General features: G+C 37.7%; 1 protein-coding gene across 1 annotated transcript; it reads right to left on the reverse strand.

The window, feature by feature from the left end:
• Window positions 1-7,342: 7,342 nt before the first annotated feature.
• Window positions 7,343-19,465, reverse strand: postnb (periostin, osteoblast specific factor b). The gene is made up of 22 exons (XM_034701190.1): window positions 19,347-19,465; window positions 18,722-18,820; window positions 15,728-15,795; window positions 15,350-15,507; window positions 15,107-15,271; window positions 14,864-15,010; window positions 14,381-14,522; window positions 13,249-13,461; window positions 12,996-13,130; window positions 12,157-12,305; window positions 11,863-11,999; window positions 11,543-11,673; window positions 11,308-11,438; window positions 10,886-10,988; window positions 10,660-10,727; window positions 10,245-10,290; window positions 10,095-10,121; window positions 8,927-9,118; window positions 8,796-8,843; window positions 8,546-8,623; window positions 8,423-8,458; window positions 7,343-7,545 (listed from the first exon to the last, which is right to left on the reverse strand). Exons 1-22 carry the CDS (start codon window positions 19,463-19,465, stop codon window positions 7,517-7,519), a joined length of 2,421 nt encoding a protein of 806 aa, XP_034557081.1. The 3' UTR covers window positions 7,343-7,516.
• Between the last annotated feature and the right edge of the window lie 1,606 nt (window positions 19,466-21,071).

The raw sequence follows: 21,071 nt of genomic DNA on the forward strand, positions 1-21,071 counted from the left end.
ACAGGAGCTGTCTGCTATCAAGTTATAATTCAAACAAGTCACCGGGTCAAAAATGAACTGTAGAGCACAAAGTGTGTTCAGGAGAAATACTTAAAACTCAGATAAGACAGAAGTTCTGTTGGTAATGTTGATGCATTGACACCGGTCTTCTTAGTTGTCCAGAGAGAACATTGTGAGACCTTGATTTTAGGTTCTCATAATCATTTAGAATGAAACATTAATATTTTCCAGAAAGAAAAACTATTATGACTGATGAGTTGGAAATGTTGGTAACTTCAATTGACTACAAGGTGGTAGACTATTTAATCCAATAATAATCCAGAATTTCTGGCTGTGGGTTTTAAGCATGCCCAGTCTGAGAGAGTCTATGTCATTGTACAGTAGGAAACATCTGTTCCTTGATTAAGAGCAGCACAATAACAGATGCTTAAGAGCTGGACAGATGATAGATATCCATACTCAGGGAGCTCATTGAACAATGCCAGATTGATAATGTTAAACCGGTTGGCTGTGAGTGCATAAACACCATTCTGTATTAAATATGATCACATGCAAACCTTTAACCCAAAACCTAAATTAATCAGACTAAATAAAAACTTCATGTGACAGTAACTACTGACCATCATCCTAATCATTTCCCCCTTTGTTCCAGTTACTCTGTCACATGATCTTCACAGAAGAATGAGGAATGAGAGTTTGGAAACATTTTTGTTGTTGTATTTTGCAGCAGCTGTGGCTCAGTGCTAGAGTCGTTCGTCTCTCAATCAGAAAGTTGGCAGTTTGATCCTCAGTCCTGCTGTCCACTTGCCTAAGTGTCCTTGGACAAGACACCAAACTCTAAAGTTGCCCCTGGAGGCGGTGTCAGCGCTGTGCGAATGGGATAAGTAAATACTGATGTGCGCTTTACATAGATTGAAACCTTTACCATCAATGTGGTGTGAATTGGTGAATGTGACATAATCACTTTAATTGGTCGACTCAAGACTAGAGGAAGCATTATATAAAGTCCATTCACTGTTTACCATATTCTGACATATAGTTTAAAGTTTACTTGGCAGGTGGATTACATTTAAAAGGAAATGGGGAGATTTACGGGGGAATAAGGGGAACAATATTTTTTTTATCAGACTCCAGATATTATTTAATCCACATGTTATTTTATTGTTTCTTTTATAATTGGCGCCAAATGATAGATATTTTGGACCCGCATGGAGTTATATAAAACACAATGACTGTTTCTCACTGGGGAAGAATATTGACTCCATCTTAGGACAGCACGCATGTTGAAATCTAGGAAATATTGATCCACTTAGTGAATGAACATTCAAGGAAACATGTGAAACATTAACAGTTATGGTGAGCCCATGAGGCCTGTTTATCCTGCAACAATAAAGCTCATTGTTCTTGCATCATCAACTATTTAAACTTGAGTGAAATGATGAGTCAAGTCTTCATTTCATGTTTTAAATGCAAGTAATGAATGCAAGCTGATATATTCCATATGTGATGAAAACATCTTCCAAATGCTCTGTATGGTGATTTACAATGACAAAAATACAGTAAATTGTGATGCAGTCTTGCTTTGCAGCATATTGATCTTGATTCTTCCATATGGCAGCAAGGCGTGAGGAGTTTTCAAACAATTTATTGATCTGTTTCATGACTAAATAAAACATTTGAAAACTATAGAGTATTTATTCTTGAGCATCTGCAGCCACATCTCAGTGTTCAGTTCCACAATTACTGCTCACTCTTTTCTTTATCATTGCTGGTGTAAAGTTTCAACATGTTTCTGGTGATGATGTGTCCACATGTCAGCCATATTTAAAGCCTGTCGCAGACTGCACATACATCTGATACGCTTAATTTGTGACAGTCTTTCTCACGTTTTGGAATTTAACCTTTGCCCCACCATACACTTATCTTCTTCTAGCCACATAATTCACTTTGTTAGATTGCTTCTTTAATGGTGTGGGTGGTAGGTCTAATGGCTTTTCGTTGCTCAATAACTGTTCATTGAATTTTTATCGACAGCCAGGGACAGTGATACAGAGAAAAGCTGACAGGTTTTTATTAAAAGCATTTTTTGAACTCTATTCTTTTAGAATAGTTCATCCAGTGGATGAAACTACAATCTCCCTCTCATGCATACTTTTAGCTGCCCAAATATTATATAACATCTTGGTACTCATGAGTGGAAACAGTCAAATGAAATTTAAAGTCTGAATGTTTTGGACACAAGATGCGGCATGTCAAGACTAACTAGCTTCATCATTAATAAAACATATTTTATTCTTAAGCTATCTATATAAGACAAGGGTGGTATTTTAATTAAAAGTTTGAATGTAATTGAAATGCTGACTAAAGCTAAACTAATACATAATGTGGTTCAAGAGAAGCCACACAGCTAAGGAGCCCATGGAGCACATGCCAAAGAAGAAATGGTGTGATTTCAATAAAAGGACAACATGTATCAGCCCTTTTTTTTATTTTTGGCAACTGCTCTTGGCTGTATGTTAGAGCGTGACAGATTATGTAACTCTTGAAGTCTGCTTCTCTGTACGACACATACCACTGAGAAGAAAAAGTTTCTGTGCTCTAAAAATCTCAATGTAAAATGTTAATTCCCTTACTCAATGTGGTGTTAATTAAGCGGCTCATACCAAACCTGATGATGGTGTTGAAATTTTTAAATTAAAGTCTTTTCATTTTCAAGAACAGTAAAGGTGACCAGACTTTATATTGAAAAGGGTTCAAACTGAGGATGGACAAACATCTTTTCTTGAAGTAGAGTGGAAACGTGATACATCACTGTGCATTTTTGACTGAAAACAGAAGCAGGCATACAGGCAGAAAGTAAATCTTGAGAGATGAAAATAATGGTGCATATGGCCTATAACCTGATAAAAGGCTTTTGTTAAAACCTCATACTGGTTATACTGTACCTAGGCATCATAATTCAAAGTCTTCTTGGGTCCTTTTGTGTCTGTGTGCTACTTCGAAAAACGCTGAACTTGGATTCTGAAAAGACGTAGCCACAAGAAATGGTTTACAAGTGGTGGATTTCTCAGGAAAAACAATTTGATAACCTTAGCAACTTTGCTAAAAGTGCACTTTGGCATCCATTTGGTTGGGACACAAACATAACCCATACAAACAGATTAGTCAGAGTTAATGCAGCATGATGGGATGAATGCCTCATTTATTTTAGCCCAAGCTCCAAAAACCCAGAATCCTGCGTTTCCCACAATACAACTTGATACTTTTATTTCTTCCTGCGACGTGTTATTCCTCTATGAGCCCAGTTTTAATGGGGGATTTCAGTCAAAAACATTTAGTGTCCAACTAGCGGCCAATTAAGGGGCTCATACCAAACCTGATGATGGTCTTGAAATTATTCAAATTAAAGTCTTTTCATTTTCAAGAACAGTCAAGGTGACCAGACTGTATATGGAAAATGGTTCAAACTGATGATGGACAAAAATCTTTTCTAGAAGTAGAGTGAAAATGTGATACATCACTTTGCATTTTTGACTGAAAACAGAAGCAGGCATACAGGCTGAAAGTAAATCTTGATAGATGAAAATCTTGGTGCATACGGCCTATAACCTGATAAAAGGCTTTTGTTAAAACCTCATACTGGTTATACCTAGACCCACACTAGGTCTGCTTTGGGTAGTATAGAATATACCAATGATGGAGTGACAGTGGCCTTTGAGGACAAGAAGCTCCTGAGATGTAAGATGGGTATGATCCTCCATTTGATCCTCCAACCGATGCATTTCATGTTATAAAACAAGTACGTTATTAGATCTTCTGTTTTGTGCTACTGTTAAAACATGGCAGTGCAAGGAGGCAGCCTCTGTGGAGGGGGACTTGCTTCTTATGGAGACAAAGCAGTCTCATTCTAAAAGCAAGAAAAGTGTTATATTTCAGGTGATTATTGACTAATTCAAAGACACTTGTGGATATTCCATTTCTTCCAATTCTATTCTGCTCAATGCTGCTATTACTACACACTAAATCTTTAACTCATCACAAACAGAAAGGCTATTGAGACAAAATAAGTATAAATCGCGTCCATGTCTTAATGAGTCATGGACTTCGTACTAATACGAGTTGCTCGTGCAGATAGACACTTACAACAGATGCAGGTGCAAGGAACATGAAAAACAGTTCTCAATCAGCATTTAATCCAATAATAAGTGTCTGCCACATGTTTCGTAAGTCATCCTGTCAGCTCAGGTGAGTTAAGGTTTTGAAGTCATTCCAGGTAAAGAAACACATCCAAGACCTAGAAGTGTCACTCAAACTCAGTATAAGGAAATTGATTTATGTTCGCTTCACTTCTGTCTTTACTGCTTGAGTAATGCTCAGTCAAACTCTCTCTCATGTGGCTCAGGGCACAAATTATTTCATCATGGCAAAGTCTATACATGATGCCACTGCAGGCCAAAATCATCCAAGACTGAGCAAACTGCAACCACGCCAGAAACATGTCAACTCTTTGGATTCAATGTTTTATCCAGATGACAAGTCACCCTCACGCAGCTGCATTGACAGATATACACGCTCACCCAGCTACAGAGTTCTTCTGATGCGTATTTGATTGACTTAGACAATTAAAAACAGACTGAAACCTTTCCTGATCATGCAAGTCCAATAGGTCAGATCAGGCATGTTTGCATACAAGAACATCGTACTATTCATCCTTCTTTCCTACATGCAAATGTCATCTGCCTGCATCAGATTACTTAGATATAACTACTACAGCTTCACATTTTCGAGCATACTTTTCAAAGTCTGACCTACAATAACCTTAAACTGTTTAAGGCAGAGAGTCAAGTGAAGTCAAGTTTGCCACGTTTTTTTTCCTTCTGTTAGATCTTCGTGCAGTTTGTTTGTTTATCATTATATCTGTAGAAATGAATGCACCTCTGTAATAGAGTTTTACTTGATAATCTTCATGTCAAGATGTAAGAGTATGTTTTAAAATCTTATTTGTTTGAAAGCCTTACAAACGTCAAAAGCCTAAAAGACAAATGAAAGCTTGTTGTGCATTAAGATGCTGCGTATGAATTTGCTGCCTGCTTGTTTTTTCAGTTCCTATAAGGATGAGCAACCAGCTGCCGGTTGGTGATAGTGATGAGCAGAAACTGTCAAGCCAAGAGAAATGAAATTGGACTCCATTGTTGGTGATATCAGTGGTCTCGTAAATGACTTAATAATTGATCGTGAGATCACGGCTGAGTACAGTGTGGAAAATCTGAAACCAAATGGAAAAGCAATTGGACCCTCTGCCAGATGTTTTCTCAATTCTCAGACATGTTGTAAATGGATAAAATATTGCCTGCTGTCCTTCTGACAGCAGAATATATTCACCCTTTCTGTAGCAAGATGAAAATGCAGCTTGCTTGGATAATTTCCCACTCTCTGCTGTATAAGCAAATGTAACAGTGACTGGTGAAGTCTAATTGTTTGTCTGAAATCAAAGTAAATGGAAAATGATTTTATTTCAAATAAACAGTAGGATAAATTAACAACTATAATAGGTATAGACACTTGATTATCAGCCCACTGAAGACATAACAAACAGACGGTCATTACAATGTTCACACTATAAGACTGTAAATGTATGTATATTTAGCTCATCAGTCTAAGTTAATTTCAAAATGCAAAATTATCCTCTCTGTGCAGGACTGCTACTTTGCACTGCTACTTTAAAAACCTCTGCTTGAGATATGATTCCTTTCCTCCCAGTTGCACACCATAATTTGATTTTAATTTAATTCATGTTTTATTAGGATGTAAGAATAACATGGCATGATGATAAGGATACCCTGATAAGCTTTCACATTGAATATTTGTGTTTGGCCATAAAATGTGCTCAGTGAAGCTTGTCGCCTTTACCTGAATAGACTAGAGATCAGAAAAGTGATCTCATTGGTATGGAGGTTTTTGAAATTGCATGACTTGTTGGAACAACCACTGAGTGCAGATGTAAATAGTTTCATTTATGAAATAAGATACAAGATTAAAATGTAACCGTCCTCTTTATTTTGTCATATTAAAGTGTGTCTGCTTTTGTATTGGAAACAAAGGAAGGAAAGTTATGACTTTTGCCAAAGGCTAGATGAACAGTGAATTATTGCTAATTAAAGCAGCATGTAAATGAAAACAATGATAGTTACTACAATGAATTTATGTGTGTAAGCAGCTGCCTGGCTCAGTAATGCCGGTTGTTGCACACTTTAAATTGTTTTTAACGTAAATTAACAGATGAGTATAAAAAAAGTGCTTTTTGCATTTTGCTTTTGTGTGTTGTAAGAGTTGGCTTTTGTTTCTTGGCAGTTGATCTGCTTTTCATCCATTTTAGTTCATCCAAGAAGCCATAAACTGCATTAAGAGTTTGCCTATGAGCCAAGAAACAGAAGAGCTGGGCCTGACCCAAGAAGTCTGGGAACAAGAGCTCGCACAGGATCCCTGCAACCTCAGGGCAAATATTTCAGCTGGCTGCATGGTTACAAAACACCAGCATCAATATGATGTACACAGTCTCAATGTATTTCTTTGTTTGTCACCTGAGTACAACCATTGAAAGTGAAATCCTGATTACTGAAGTTAATTGAAATACAAATTTCTAAGATTTTACATCATGTAAATTGTAGAACTTATTTGCATCATAAGTAAGTTTCTGTTGTGTAGAGAGATGTATGCTTTTCACTAGAAATGGAAAAAGGTAGCTCTTATTGGACATATTAATACAGGATGTTAAATATTTAAGACACACTATTCTTATGAAATGTCAACTAGCCTCAAACAGATTTTAAAAACAACTCCAGACAAAAGTCTCTTTAGAGGCACTTGTCAAACTGGCATTTCTTTTTCATCAAATAATGCACTTTATTGGAAGATGTTTGAAAAATAAAAAGGAGAAAACCTTTGGTTGCATACAATGTTCCAATAGTTAAAGCATTGACAAAATGTACATAACAACTTCAAAGAACTTAGAGCCACACAAGAAAAGATTTTAACCAATAAAGTCCTAAACACAGATTTCTGGTTCAATCTTTCTCATGCTGATATTTATAAATGATCAGAAGTAGCTCTTAAAATCTCCCTGTTTTAACCTTTACCTCTTGCAAAAAAAGAGAAGAAATTAAATGTTACCATTGCAACCCAATACCTTGGACTTAAAATACTTTATTACAACCCTGACTTGCCTGATGTCTTTCAAAGTCATACCAAAATGTTCATTAAGACACTTTTAACATAAGCTGAATTAAAATTCAATTTAGACATTGCACAAATAGAAAACACATACATTCAAAGCACCACTAAATCGTTAAAGAAAATAGTTTTATTTTTTCTTTGTCAGCTATACCTTTTACAGTATATTCAAAATCACTGACATTTTAAGTGTTTCCCCTGTAAAAAAAAAAAACACACCACTTTTATCCCCCTGGGTTTGGTGTGTCTCTCTGTCATCATCACGATTTTTTCCAATCATCTGTGCTCAGTTGCTTCTCTGCTGCCTCCTGCCACCTGCACAAGAAAAGGAAAGGGATTGCACAATAATTACATGTCAATCAGTCCAGTGGCATGAAAGCAATCATTATTTTAATATTGAATATGCACTGCATTGAAGCTTGACATTAAGGCTTGTTCATTGCTAGCCTCAAGGAAACACCAAGCTCAGCACAGAAGGGAGTGGGGAGCGATGATAACATATAGATTCAGACCCAACGAGTGATTACAGGAGTGTACACGAATAGTTATACAATTCCAACAGTAGCTGCAGTGGTATTAGCACAAAGCCTAAGCATAGCTTCATGTCTGTATTGTAGTGGCAAGCATGGTAGCAGAAGACTGAGCAGGACACAATAGGCTTAAAGGAATAATTCAACATTTTTTAAAAATTGCTTATTTGCTTTATTGACAAGTCTGTATGGTAAATAAGCTACATTAAGCAGTCTATTAGCTAAGTGTTGCACAGAGAGAAGAGACAGTGTGAAACAGCTATATTTGCTCTGTCCAAAAGTAACAAAATACCAGCACCTCCAAAAACGATTAACTCACAAATACAAACATTGTGAGAGCTCAAGCAATGTTGGGAGTAAATATTTTGCTACCTTTTGACAGAGCTAGGCTAGCAGTTGACTCTCTCTTCATATTTACCATACAGAAATGAGTGGTCTCAATCTTTTAGTGTCAACTTCAGCAAAAAGTAATTTGTGAAATCATTCCTTTGAGAAACCCCTCCATGTTTGAAGGGGAGTTATGCATATATGATGCAGGAAGTACAGTTTGCCAAGTCGACATAGCTTGGACACAGCATGGACTTCAGTTGACAGAGAGCTCTTGCAGCACTGCAATTATCAAGAATGCAAGACTTCTTATCGTCTAGATGTTTTAGTTTTACCCGTTACTCGTCTGGAAGAGGTTCTTCTTGTACCACCTTTTACAAAGGCAAACAAACATGTAAGTCACAAACTAGTATTGATGTTTTTTTCCCCCCTTGGTTACTGAAACTGATAAAACTCACCTTGGATTATTTTGGTTAGTCTCTCAGTGTCAAGGTTAGCATTCCCTTCAAAGGTGGTAAATTCTGAAAGATCGGTTCCTGAAGAAGAAAAATCTAAAAGTTACATTCTATCTAAACTTGTGTTTAAACAGCCACAAATAATGTAGTTTACTTATACCTAAGAGGTGAATACAAAGCCATTGAAAACGATAGTCAATGATGGAATTGTCTTTAAAGTTCTGTCAACTCTTCTGAAATTAGTTTTACTGACCTTCCAGGGCTACATTAGTGGTGCGAGAACTGCTTGAGTACTCAGGACCTGAAGACAGTTGATAAATACATATTAATAAATGAATTGAGATGATAAATTATGTACTGATATATTCATCAATAAGAACCTACCTGAGACAACTCTTGTGACTTTGGTGATGATAGGCTCTCCTTCAATAACTCTGGTAACCTTGGTGATTTGGGGTGGAGCGTCGATGACTCTGGTAACCTTGGTGATTTGGGGTGGAGCGTCGATGACTCGGGTCACCTTGGTGATGATGGGTTCCCCTTGGATAACCCTTGTCACTTTAGTCACGTCTGGAACTGTAAAAAAGGAGGCCAGTGTAAATACAATGACACTAAGACATCATGACCCTTCGATTCAGAGAATTTCCCATTTGTATGTAGGCATTGTAACAAATGGACCATTCACTGGATCTGAAAGGTTGATTTTTTTTCGGACAGATAATGTGATTCATAATCAAAGACTTGACTAGACTAAGGATAAATAGTCTTGCACTACTGTCTTGATTGTTATTTTGTGATATAATTCTGGTTATGTATACTCGTCATATAAAACAATTTTACAATACTTCTTATTGCTGCAGGTCAAAAAAATTACTCATTAGTAAAAAGAATACATGTTATCCTTCCTTTGAATATATACATATAACCTCGCCCCCCTGTATCTATCCGATCTCCTCCACATTACCACCCCCTCTCGCTCCCTCAGATCTTCCTCCTCCCTCAACCTCTCTGTACCCTCTACCCGTCTCTGCACCATGGGGAGTAGAGCTTTCAGTCGCTCTGCTCCCCAACTCTGGAACTCAGACATCCGAAACATTGACTCACTTCCCCTATTCAAATCAAAACTCAAAACCCATCTGTTTCAAGCTGCATTCCCTGTTTAACTTCACTGCATTACTTTAACTTGGTGTTACTTTGCTTGTTGTCTTTATTTATTTTATAGTGTTGTTTTTATTGTGTTTTAACCTCTCTGTAAAGTGTGCTTGAGTGCTTAGAAAGGCACTTTTAAATAAAATGTATTATTATTATCATTATTATGTGTAAAACTATTTTGGATGTCAAACCTTGTGTGTGAATTTATGTGCTCACATTTTTGTGTGGAATCATCTGGATTTAGGAGAAGTGTCAGTCATTTATCAATTTGTATCTAAAATTAACTTTCAATATCCTCATTATTTTTATGACTACAACAGATTTATTAAACACAACTTCAAAGACTTTACTGATTAGGAATCACATGATGATGATAATACTGTAATCATCATTACTGTACCTTCCTGGACGACAGTGAAGATCCTCTCTAATGACAACAGGAGATATGAAGACATTAATGACAGTGAAGAATGCTGTTTGCGTATGAATGTAAATATTGTATTTCCAAAAGAGAACAAGACATAAATAATCATGGTATCATGCTACTTACTCAAAAATGTAAGGGGGATTTCCTGATATCTGAATCCAGAAATGTACTGAAAAAGAGGAAGAATATTCATTATAGCATATTATAGAAAGTTGTACAGCATCATCCACATAAAAAACACTGTTGCATAACAAAGCTTAACTTTAATAAATCTGTGGAAAACAATCATAATTGAGCAAACCAAATGAATTGGCAAGTTCAATATGTTACGTTACAACACCCTTGCTCAAAACCATAAGCGTGCTTCTTTGTACCAAGGATTTGCAAGCAGGTTCATGTTGTGTACTTTAACATGAGTTGCATAAGTTTAATCTTGGCAGCTAAAGGTGGAACCAAAAAATCCCTGAAAACAAAAACTACACCCTGCCCTTTAGCCTTGCAGCTTCAATAAAAAGAAGTCGATTTTTTGATATGACACCTTGATCTGCATGTAGCTGATGAGCCTCTTCAACAGCATGAGGAAATCCTGGCTACCAACAGGGATATCTAGAAGAAAGCAGAGGGCGTTAACTGCAGCCGAGCCATAACAACAGGTATAAAACAGCAGCACAGGGAGTTCATCTCATTAGATTTACGAATAACGACAGGAATCTTAATAGTACACATTAACAACACATAAAAAGTTGACCGGGTGAAAGCTGTACCTCCAGGATACAAGACTTGGTTGACAAAGTGAATGACTCCATTTGTAGCCATGATGTCAGATTTAGGGATTTTGACAGTGTTCACTTCCATTGAGTCCTTTGCCTGAGGGAAACAGTTCAAACTATTAAACAGGAGAAAACCACAAAATAGGAGGCTTGAATGAACCTGTATTTTAAATATGCGGTTTGATCAGTTCTACGGTAGACAACTTTCATTTAAAGCCTTTTGATGTCACAGAGTTCAAAACCAGGATTGAGATTTTATCAAAGAATAATAAATGACACAACCATAAATTCACAGGCAGATCAGATTTTCATTCCTTTAAAATTAAAGCTTATTAAAGTTATAAAGCTTGAACTGCTCCAGGTAAAATTCTATTGATTTAAAGAACAAATGGTATGTCTCACTGCACTTTACTTACAAGCATCACTTTGAGGTTGCTGCCCTGGAGAGACTTGAGAAGGTTTGTCACACCAGCCTCCAAGCCACCACCAATGAAGATACCATTATTGATGTGATAAAGGAGGATGGTCTGGAGTGCATTTTTGTCACCTGAAATACAGAACCGCATAAAGTATAATTAAATGAATGTATCTGATCTTTATTAGAATCACTTTAAAATACATCAGGAAATAAAGTGAGTCTGGGAGACGTACTCTTCAACAAATCGATATCACTTGAACTCAGCCCAGCAAAAGCCTTATCGCTTGGGGCGAACAATGTGAAGTCTCCCTCCTGTCTCAGCAGGTCAGTCAAGCCAGCAGCCTCCATCAGAGACAAAAAGATCCTGCAGCACGGAGAACAGTAAGTTGGCTGTTAGAGAAACCACTGAGGACTGACATATTGCTACAACAGCACTTTATCAGTCCCATATGTTCCATGTGGATTTAATGGAAAGATTTAAAAAGTTGTGGTTGAGTCTTACGCTGCATTTTAATACCACAGTCCATTTTCTCAGACGTTGCTTTGTACTTACTTGAACCCTCCATTACCAGTCAGAATCTCAAACATAGATTGTTCAGCCGGTTTCAACAGAGTCTTCATGACATGGAGGGCCCCATTGCTTCCTTCTTTGCTGCCTCTGATCAGACAGGAATTCTCAATGCACACAGCCTGCAGAAATAATCCACAAGTTAAGGGCAAGGGATTAATATTATGTTTCAAAGGCAGAAAAATTGATGGTCAGATGACATAGTGGAAATGTACACAGTGTGTGTTTAATGGCACTCAGCCAAAACTTCAGGGCACAAGCTCAAAGAAGAGGACGTACTGTGCGATAGATGAAAACTCTCAGAAATTTCCCTCCAATGGTCTCCAGTCGCTGGCCACTGTACAACTGTCCCAGGACAAGCTTATTCTTCAAGATGTGGCTCTCCAGGATGACACGGAGGAAACTCTGATCCATAGACATCACTTCATCTGAAGCAAAAAAAAAATGTTTTTAAGTACCACTAAAGATCAACCATAACTGCATTATGGCACGCTTCCAGCTCATGTTAAAGTAATCTATTCAGCAACAGAAAAGACATCTGCATTTGTATTGTTATTTTTTGCCACTTTTTTTTCTGAAAGCCAGCAGGGACAGTACCAACTGTGAGAAAAGTAATATCTGCTCAAGGTAACTTGATTTACTGCATAGTTCTGCAGGTCATTAGACATGATTTGTGGGTTGCTGAACATGGAAGAATTCATGCTTGAATGTAAGGTTCCTGTTACTTCCAGATGTAGCTGCCTTTTGCATTCCTTACACCCATTTTAAACCATGTGTCAATAAAGATAAAAGTATTCTCCCTCAATTAATTACACATTCTTGTTACAGAAACCGAACATCTCCACTCCCTTTCGGTAAGGTCCAGGAATGCTTTCTGGAGGAGAGTGTATTTGATGTTATATGGCGTGAAACTTCTGCAGTATCCCAAGAAATCCACAATTTCCCTCAAGTTCTCTGTATTTACATTTTATCCATGAGTCAGCATGTGAAGGGAAACAGAGAATTACCCTTATTTCCAGACTGTGACTAAGTGTGGTTCAACCAGGTATCATTTTCAGCCAGCAGCAAAGAGGGAAGCATAGAGGCTTTTATGATGTAATGATCAGTACATGACTCACCAGTGAAGGCAGCATTGAGAGGAGCCAGCAAAGTGTACTCAGCTTCTGGTCTCATGGCAGCAGACAGGCCCAGCTCGGACACCATGTCACCAAATGTTGCCTGGGAACTTCCAACCAGTTCCATCACCTGCTTGGCTTAAAGGGCACAGGAAATCTCGGCATAGTGAACATACAGTGACATAAAAACACCCGGCACATTCTTTGAATTTAGTCAGATAGTTTTTAACATGAGGAAAGGATGTGTGAGTTTTACCTGAGTCTGGCATGAGTACTTTGTCAATCAGATGGATGACACCGTTGGTGGTGACAATGTCCTTCTTGTGCACCATCTTGACGCCATTAACAGTTAAGCTTTCACCATCACAGCCAATTTCAATGTTGTTGCCCTCCATGGTCTCATAAGAAGTGCCAGTCATGATGGCCTCGGAGCACTGAACCGAATTCAGGAGGTGGAAATTAAGAAGGGCTGGAGAAGAAGAAAAATGTTGAAAATGAATGTGTCTTTCAGTTATAGGTTGACATTTATTTGACAGCTGAGTAGGCCAGTTGTCTACAGGGACTGTTGTCTGTTCTACCCCACGTTACACTGCAGCAGAATGGATAAGGAATCAACACCCTTGAAACCTGGAGACCCTTTGGATCCCTATGGTCCTTGAAAGAGAAGACTTGGGATTTCCTCACAGTTCTGTCTAATTTTCTGTGAAACTGTGGGATTTCACTTCACAGAACAAGCTGTTAGCTAATAAAAAGGTTTGAGTTGTTGCCAATTTGACCAGATTGCTAGATCAAGCAGCTGTTTCCTGCATTTAACAACAGGCTGAATGCAAAATTGCTGAGATTTTGACCATTTCGTTGTCTTCTTCATGTTTTTGAGTGCTCAAAATCACTGTTTGTTGGGAAACCTAAATTTGCACTACTTTATATTATAGTGGTACAATTTTTGTGAATGTCTTACTCAAAACACGTGCAACTTCTAAAACAACTTGACCAAAGCATCAAATGATGTGTTGCATTGTTTGACTTTCCAGCCACAATCTCATGCATGACTAGAAACTAGAGACTTATTTTTATTACTGTTTGACACTACTTTGTTATGCACAGTCTGCCAAAAAGGTTTAAGTTCCAGATCTGTTCAGGCTTCATCTGTTTCGAGTTGGAAAAAATTGAACATTAAAAGAAAATCCCTTTAAGGGTGACTTCGTCTAGCAGTTATGTTTGTAGAGAACCACTGCATGTCTGTTCCTGCTCCTTCACCATTTAAGATAAATATGGTCCTAGTTTTCCACAGTTAATATAAATCCCCAGTTCCGCTGCAACGTTTCAAACAGCCTCGAGTGGACATTAAGGAACAGAAACAGGCTTTTAAGAATAAAAGTCTGGTTTACCTTTTAGGGCCTCCTTGTCGCTCTGAATTCTCTCCAGCACGTCGCTGCCCAGACTGTCAAAGGCTTCATTGGTGGGGGCAAAGAGAGTGTATTGTCCTGCCTCACCAAGTTTCTCCAGCAGTCCAGCGGTTTGAGCTAAATCCTAGATGGAGATTTTAAGCAAAGGCTTAGCATGTCTTAGGTAAGATTTAATTTGCAATAGAGCCTAGTATCAACAGCTGCAGTAAGTAGACAAACATCTTTGAGTGATAGATTGCTCTGAATGCTTTTGATCTACTCTGAGACATTAAGACATTTTTATCCAACTCTGGCAAATTTGAGTTAACTTATGTACACTACCCCTGTTAACTTCAAAAGAAAAGGAAGGAAATTATTTGTCTTCTGTGCCCATAAAACCCAACTTGAAACACTCTTCTAATAGCAGGATTATTTCCCTTTTAGGTGTTCACATTTTTCTATCAATCCCTGTACGTTCGTGCTTACACTAAGAGTTGTCAGGTCATCGTCAACCTCGAGGACATCCTGGATTGAGCTTCCGACAGCGCTGATAACACGGTCAATTACATGCACAACTCCATTGGTTGCGACCTGGTTGCCGTGGATAATCCTGGCGCAGTTTACAGTCACCACCTGCACACAACATGCTCTTCAATGTTATATAACTGAAAACTGTTTTTGGTACAACTGCAAGGGGTTGCTTTGATAATACTATGTGATTATACTCACCCCATTGGAGTAATGGTTAATGTAGAGACCAAGTTCATTGTACATGGAGTTGACTGTCATTCCGTTCTTTAAGTCTTTGGTCAAGAGGCGTTTGTTGGACATGTGATAGTGCAGAGCATTGTACAGCTCAATGTTCACATTGCTGACCAGTGCAGACCTCATTTCCTGTTGGATGAAGAAAAGGAGAGGTTAAAGCTTACAACCAGAGAGTTTCAAATGATTTTTGTTGTTTTCGTGACTCACCTCATCCAGCATGTCCCAGGCTTCATTGCTGGGTGCAAAGAAGGTAAAGGATCCAGATCCCTCAATCTCAGGCCTAAGCTCAGAAAGGTCAGAGTATTTCTGGGTGGACATGGCTTTCACCAGACCCAAGGTGCCGTACACATTATCAATCGGGGCCACTAGGAGAGAATTAACAATAAGCATGAGACTGTCTTAAACCTCTGAAACTTTAAAGGCTTGAGAGAAAGACTGAACATGTGTTGATAATTTGCTCAGACATCCTCTTCTAGTTTGTTTGGTCTGGTTTCAGAAATAGTACACAGCTGCACTGCAGTTGGTGGTTATGGCCTTACTTGACCTTGATGTGTTTATTTTAATGTAACCCCTAACACACTGTACCTGCAGGGCAACCTTTGGTAACGCCCTCCATCTTCATGTATCCTGGGCAGCACTCATAAAGCACAGTTCTGTAAGAAAAACACATGGATCAAATGTGGGTATGTCATGAAATCAGTAACACATATCGCAAGTTCTGTTTGCAAGAATCGAAAGCTGTGTGAGAAATGTCTTATTTTTTCTGGTGGCCATGCTCTTTGGCTGGATTATTATGCAGCTTTGGTCTGGTATATACACTGTACCACATGTTACTAATTATTTCCACCATTATCCAAACAAACCGTGGGATCCAACAGGTCCAGCCAAAATTTAAAGGAAAGGGAGCATGTAAGTTTATGCTCCCATTACAGTAGTAGATTTATAGTTGCGCGACCTCCTCATTGACTCAAAACAATACGTTTGAGCTCTATTTGACATTTGGTTAACTTTGAACCATCATAATTTTAGCCTTCAGAAGCAGCACTATAATTAGTGATAAGTTGTAGGAAATCTTTGTTGACACTTGGAACATAACATAGTTTGAGGGTCTGTATGAAAACCGAGGAATTCATCTCAAAAAACAAAGTTATTCAACTTTTCATACAGACTTTCACAATAAACAACATGACCATTGTTATTTCTCTTAAAAAAAAATTGGATACAAATGAGAAGTGTTTTTCAGCTCTTGGGCAGACATATGAGGAACAGTGTCTCCTCTCCATAAACCATAAACAATGCTGGACACCACAGCCTGAGGAGCATAGTAAAATTCAAAGTGCAGCTGCTACATATGAACATGACTAGACCCCTTGTGTCAGCACGTTTCAACATGCTGAAACTATAGCATTGTTTCCAGCTCTTGGAACACCAGAGATTTGGAGATGTACATTTACCTCAAATAGCTGGCGGGTATGCTAGCTTATAAAAGGCTCATAAGAAAAAAGAGAAAAACCCACAGATGTACCCATACAGGGGGTAAACAATACCACATGCCCAGAGCTGGCTGGGAAGTAAATTACTGTTGGCTGCCAAGTTTTTACTGTTAAGAAACTCTTAACAGGGGGAACCACTTTTTCCTATTGTTCAGCCCAACACAATTAAGATAATCATGACATTTGGCGTAAACTTTACAAGGTCCACTTTTTTTTTTAAAAAGTCTGCTATGTTGAAATGTCACAGGTGAATGTATGTGAAATCTCACAATCACCGGCACTTCATAAATTAACAATGAGTCTTTGGCTTTCAAAGAAAGACTTCATGCAGAGACCTGTTTCCTTTACTTCTGTGGTTTTTTTCATGGCAGTTGATGCTTCAGACAGGATACAGACTGAGGCTTTAGGGTCATGGACAACTGCACATCTTAAACAGCTGAATTTGAATCAAAGTTGAAAGGAGTTTGAGGGAAGGGAATGAGATCACCCCATCCCTATTGGGGCACAGTCAGCAAAACCCTCGCTACATTGCTCTCCCACACAGAGGGATTGTGCCTGGCCGTGGATTTGGAAACTTTTGACTTGTCAGCGTCTATATAAAATAAGTTTTCCACTAAGATTCATGATAACTTTGTAAAACATTATATAAGATGTGTGGCTTTATCCCAATTGAACCCAATAATGGGCAGTTTGGAAGTTTGGATGTACTACATTTTCTTGGAGACAGAGGGGCTCTGGAAGCAGAAAGCTAACCATTTGTTGAATTAAACCTCATCTGGTGAGGACAACTTTGACTTGCTTAATAAAGTTAGACTATGCACTGATTGCCAGAGACTACTGAAAAAAGTGCAAATGAAGCTATCTTGGTCAGTGTGTTAGCCTGAATGTTTTTCTATGCAACAGATGATGCTTGTCTGTTGCTTACAGTGGGTGATATCTTACTGTATTGTACCACATTACTATAACAGTTATTATAGTAAACATATTAATTATATTTTAGTTGTTAAAGAAGCTTTTGAGCTGCAGGGATTTGTCCAGAAAAGCTTTTTCCAGATGTGATGGGAGCACAGGCTGGGTGAGTTGCAATAATAATCTGTGTTGTGTTAAAGTGTTTAGGGAAACTGCAACATGCATTTAATGTTTACTTTTGTTTTCTAATATATATTTGTGTTACTTACAGTTTGTATATTTGCAATTTCACAATGCGAGCGTACAGCTTAACACAAGATCATTTTGCTTTTGTTAAACAATAGATTTTATCTGTTTGATCAATCAGTAACAAACATATTCAAGTAAACTCCAGTGCAGGAGACCTTCAGCAAATCAGTTCAATTTCCAATTTTGTGCACTCATCTCATGATTTATTTCATAGTTTAAGGTCAGATCAACTGTAACGGATAAATCTTTTGGCTGTTTCTAACATTACTATTTGCCAAGTTCAGTGAGCAGTGTGCATTCATCATGAAGAGCTAAGCCTTTTTTGAGAGCTGGGCTTGACTTCAGCATACTGTGAGCACAGAGGGCAAGCTGAATATTTGTGTGTGTGAAAGGAGGAGAGAGACTGTAAAATAGGCATGGCTGCTGTCCATGTTTAAGCTCAAAAGTGCTGAGAGGGCTGGAACAATAAGAGAAAAGGAGGTTTTCCAAATGACTGAGCTGCACTCTTCTCCATTCATGAATACAGTCAAATTTTGCAGCCACATCACATCTTGGAATCAGTGGTTCACCACTGTGGCATCCAACAGCAACCAGGCTTACTAAGCTATAAAATCCTTAACTTTCAGTTTATAGGACTGGACGGGACATTCTTGAATGCAAAAGATTTAGGGCTGCTTCCACAAATGTGTTTTCATTTTGAGCGGTAGTTTGATTCAAAGTAAGATAACAGATGTCGGTCTCTATGGAAACATTCAAGTTTCCATGAAATCTCTTAAAGCAGCAGGAGGAGAAGCAGACACTGAGGAGTAATGCTTGCTTTCTTAAAAACGGAGACTCAAGCTCAATTTTTTGGTAATTGGATTTCATATTGTTCATCTCTAAACTAGAGAAACAACTTGTCCAGTTGGGAACATGAAACAGCACTCACGCTGGCTTTCCACAGATGGCCTTTTGGTACCAGTTACGACAAGTGCTGAAGTACTTCTTCTTGGTCCCTGCGACTTGCTGGAGCGCACAGACATTGGGTCTGGTGAGAATTGCAATAAAAAGGGGAGGAAGCATTAATTAACAGGTAAAATACATTTATAAGATACTAAGGAAACAATAGATAAGTTACACAGAGTATTATGACCCCTAGCCCTGCTAGGTAAGACAGTATTTAAGGATTAATAACTATATTGCAACTGCCTTTTCTGTTGGTGAATATGAATTAGGACAGCTTATCTGCTATGAAACAAGTTTGTCAGATAAGATGTCCAACTGTAACTATGCTTATTTACTCCTTTTCTAAGTCAATGCCAATTAAACCAGTAAAATGTTTTGACATATCAAATTTTAACATAAAATTTAAAAATAACTGAGAATGCATTAAAAATGCACCAGATCTAAAATAAAAGCTGAAGATAAAGAAATGTGAAGAAATAACAAGAAGGGTTTTGTCATACTAAAGGTTGTAGACTTTTACATGCAAAATAAAAACTCATGTCATCACAAGGGTGTTAAAAAAAAGAGACACTTCAAAATATCATACTGAAAATTATTGATAAACTTACCCTTGACTTCTCGCCCTAATGCGACTGTGGGTGACTATTTTGTCATAAGCTGAAGAGTCAGCTTTGTCAAATGTAGAGAGCACAAATAGTGCAAAGGCAGCTGCAAAAAGGAGCTTCATCCTTGATTTCTTTGCTAGCTCTTCCAGACCCAGAGTAATGGGAGAGGACTCAGTGCAGGAGTTTATATAGCACAAGTCTTACCCTCCACTCAAGGAGGATGGTAACATGTCATGCATGCATGGACCACCCAGCACCTCTCAAAAAACACACTTCTATGTGAAAATGCACAGAGCTTTACAGTTGTTTGTGATTTATAATTAGTGGATTGTTTAATTCATAAATTAATTTATGGAGGAGCCTTTATGAGATGTTACATTATACACTTATATTAACATTTTTTTTAACTTTGTCATGATTTTGTAATCTCTGCTATACCTCTCACCTGCAGCTTTAAATATTCACATATTTTGATGCATTTTCCAAAAAGGAATATAGGTAAAGAAAATGTTTTTTCACAACACAGCTTTGTATGATAAGACAGCATTACTCAATTAGGAATTCTATAAAACAAATCTTGGTTGTATTGCATTGTGAAAAAAGTTAAATTAGTACGACACATTTGTACACAAAGCTGGTAAACAAATATCTCAGCGCACTGGGATGAAAGAAATCAGGCATATTATTTAATACCCTGCGGCTAGAAGCCGTATTAAGAGACAAATAAAATAAGCAGATGGGATTGAGAATCAAGATTTATTGTTCCAGTGAAAGTGTCATTTTTTTGGACCCTAAACAAAAAATCATTGCATAATATCTGTTCTGAACAAATGCCAGAGCAGTGACAGTGAAGTATTGCAGGATGTAGTTTGCTCCACCTAGTGGTGGAAATGGAGTACAGCTTTAACATGAGAACATTTTGAAATTATTAATTTGATATCAGAGGGATAAATGCAGAGGTAAATCAATATCTAAACATGAATACAACAAATCAAATCATGAACCGGCCAAAAATATGTAATCAATAAATAGAATACACAAATCAAATGAGGGTTTGAAGTTCTTTCTCAGTTTCATGTCTAAAACAAACTAGTGTCCCTTTTTATCAAACCTGGATATCTGCCAACTTCATTTGTATTGTTTAATGTATTCTGATTGCAGCCGAATCAGTCTTTTGAAGCCACAAGTATTCAGTCTCTTAAATTTTCTCTATTTAATCCTTATAACAAAAGTTAACAGGACACTGAGGTTTGAAACTTGATATTAAAAATAGCTGCACATTGGCTACAACTACAAACACAACCCTAAGGAGACAATTGTCTGAGAAATAGGCACATGATTTTATTGCCTCAAGTCCTATAATTATGAAAGTAAATGATTTGAAGATGCTACTTCTGGACAGCAGGAAAGCAGCTGTCACATATTTAAAGCAGCTGTCTGCTTTTTTAGAGAGGTATCAAATCTTTTTAAGTTATTGTGAAGAAAATTAAAACAATCGTCATCTTGTGCTTGCTAATATGCAAACGACACGTGGCAATTCTTTTATTCTTTTTTGGTCAAAATCTGTCGTTAAGCTTTACCAGTGGATGTTGGTATTTCATAACAGACTCAAAACGCATCACTTTAACTATTCATTCTGCAACTTGTTGTTTATCCTCCTGGCAGGTCAGATGTTGTAAATGTGGGTAAATAAAGAACTGTCTACGTCAATGGGTTGTAAAAGCAGAG

This window comes from Notolabrus celidotus, chromosome 14 (assembly GCF_009762535.1).
Source record: "Notolabrus celidotus isolate fNotCel1 chromosome 14, fNotCel1.pri, whole genome shotgun sequence".
NCBI lineage: Eukaryota > Metazoa > Chordata > Actinopteri > Labriformes > Labridae > Notolabrus > Notolabrus celidotus.